The 2,034-nt window shown below is 50.2% G+C and overlaps 1 protein-coding gene across 1 annotated transcript; it reads left to right on the top strand.

The window, feature by feature from the left end:
* The first annotated feature begins 273 nt into the window (after positions 1-273).
* Positions 274-1,699, top strand: LOC139351665 (uncharacterized). The gene is made up of 2 exons (XM_070993652.1): positions 274-1,014; positions 1,133-1,699. Exons 1-2 carry the CDS (start codon positions 319-321, stop codon positions 1,355-1,357), a joined length of 921 nt encoding a protein of 306 aa, XP_070849753.1. The 5' UTR covers positions 274-318; the 3' UTR covers positions 1,358-1,699.
* Positions 1,700-2,034: the final 335 nt, after the last annotated feature.

The raw sequence follows: 2,034 nt of genomic DNA, 5'->3' as shown, positions 1-2,034 counted from the left end.
CTTCCTCAAAACACGCGATACAGCTGTACCAGTGCTACATTCACTGTACTCGGAAATCTGTGTGTCGCTCGTGTAAGCGTCCGCCCAGGCATGACTTTATAAGTATATATTTGAATTAGATCGTTCAAAACTGGTTTAACAGTTGGGGCGGTCGGGGGTCTTGAACTGGTAGCAGTATACACGTCTTTCCGTCCCGTAATAACCGCACATTTAGCAGCATGTGCGGTACTCTGTCCCTTTGTGTGTTTGACCAAGCTCTCCTTAAACATACCACGGCATTTAACGGAGGTTGTACATCCGAGCGGCTCCTCGCGCAGGATGGATCTCAAACTTCTCTTATCGCTGCTTATTCTCCTTTTTGCTGCCAAGCGCGTTTTTGGAGACTCCGTCTCTGTAAACGTGGGAGACTCCGCAAACCTGACTGCGGATAAAAGCTGCGCAGATGGCCAAGAGTTCAAGCTGACCACCCGGGATAACTCGGAGACGGTGGCCACACTTGTTGGCGGAGTCTGGAAGGCGGAGGGAGTTTATGAAGGCCGGATTGAGCACCTCTCGTCCTCCTCTGTCTCCCTCAGCCGTGTCAACTTCAACGACCGCGGCATGTTTGAGTTCCTCTGCGGCGGCAGCGCTGTGTCCTTCACCCAGCTGACGGTGGTCTGTCCTTACGACATGGCTGTGAGTGATGGAGGAGCGGCTCTCCTCCCCTGCCATGCCTCCACTGACGGCGACTTTCAGAAGCTGAGATGGGAAAGAAACGGGGAGCTCGTGCTCGAGCTGGACCGCTTCTCCGACCAGGTCTCACGCGGACCGGGATTTGACCGAAGAGGTTCTGTGCCGCCCGACTGGAAGTCGACGGGAAACCTGTCGCTGACTCTGGAGGGGGTCCAGCCGAAGGACGAGGGTCAGTTCACCTGCGACGTCTTCTCTAAAGACGGAAGGAGGAAGAGGGGGGAGCCCCCTGCCGTGACGATGAGGGTCAACAAGAGAAACCAGACCACCGGCCCACCGCCGCCTGTGAGTGTGCCCCCCTCCTCAAACAGCTCACCTGTGACATTTCTAATCACGTGACATGTCAGTCCCACCTGGTCTGAATCTAACTGCTCTGTTTTCTGTCTGTCTCGTCCCCCTGCAGCAGACTCAGGGACCCCCTGAAGACAACACGGGACTCACCGTCAGCACCGTGATTTTGGCTGTTCTGGTTTTTGTTTTGGCTGTTTTGGTTTTGGTTTTTTTGGTTTTGTGGCTCAAATCTGGAAGACCTCAGACACCTGGAACATCTGGAGCAGCTGAGAGACATGCGGAGGAGGGACTTGTCCTTCACGGCAGTGTTACTTCTTCTCAAGTTAGTGGAGCTTAACTCCAGTCGTTCACTCAAACATTTTACATGTACATATTACACTTTTACATTCAGACGACAGCTCAAACATTTGTTGTTACTGACTGTATGACTTAACAGCATCTATGCAGACCTGGCAACCCAGGCCTTATCCTCCACACACTGCTCTCCTCCCGTTTCCTGTAAACATTTCCTGTAAATGTTTTATCCTTTCTACAAGAACTTCTGACTGTAGTGAAATAGATTTTAGGAAGAAGTAAGCTGATTTATCCTCATGGCTTCACTCGTCAGTCGACTCTCTCCAAAGCTGAGAGTAAAGTGTCATTGATGTGCATCTCCTGAATAAACTGATGCTGACTTTTTAAATGTCACCTTTTTCATGTTTTCCTGTGTGATACTGCTGAATTATTCTCTCCAAAATGAAGTAAAACTCCTGTACAGACCGTCAGACCTGTGTAATATTCAAACAAGCTCGTTTCCAGTTCAATCTCCTTGATTGAATGGATGAAGAAGACCGTGGGAGGAGCCTCATCACTGCGCGTTTTGGAGAAACCAGAAATGAATGATATTGTAGCATCCTGCAGTGACAGTCAGTCATGTTTTACTGTGTTACGCATGATCGAGTTCTGTGATGTCCGACTGTCTGTGAATGTCTTCAATAGGGACGGTGGAGAGGGCGAGGGTGTGTGTGTGTGTGT

This window comes from Chaetodon trifascialis, chromosome 23, assembly GCF_039877785.1.
Source record: "Chaetodon trifascialis isolate fChaTrf1 chromosome 23, fChaTrf1.hap1, whole genome shotgun sequence".
Classification (NCBI taxonomy): domain Eukaryota; kingdom Metazoa; phylum Chordata; class Actinopteri; order Chaetodontiformes; family Chaetodontidae; genus Chaetodon; species Chaetodon trifascialis.
This window is presented reverse-complemented; position numbering and strand designations above follow the sequence as displayed.

What these genes read in the sequence shown, in the direction of transcription:
- LOC139351665 (XM_070993652.1), top strand. Translation starts at nt 319, where the DNA reads ATGGATCTCAAACTTCTCTTATCGCTGCTTATTCTCCTTTTTGCTGCC. An exon ending in CCACCGGCCCACCGCCGCCT is followed by an intron (nt 1,015 to 1,132) that starts GTGAGTGTGCCC and finishes GTCCCCCTGCAG; the next exon opens with CAGACTCAGGGACCCCCTGA.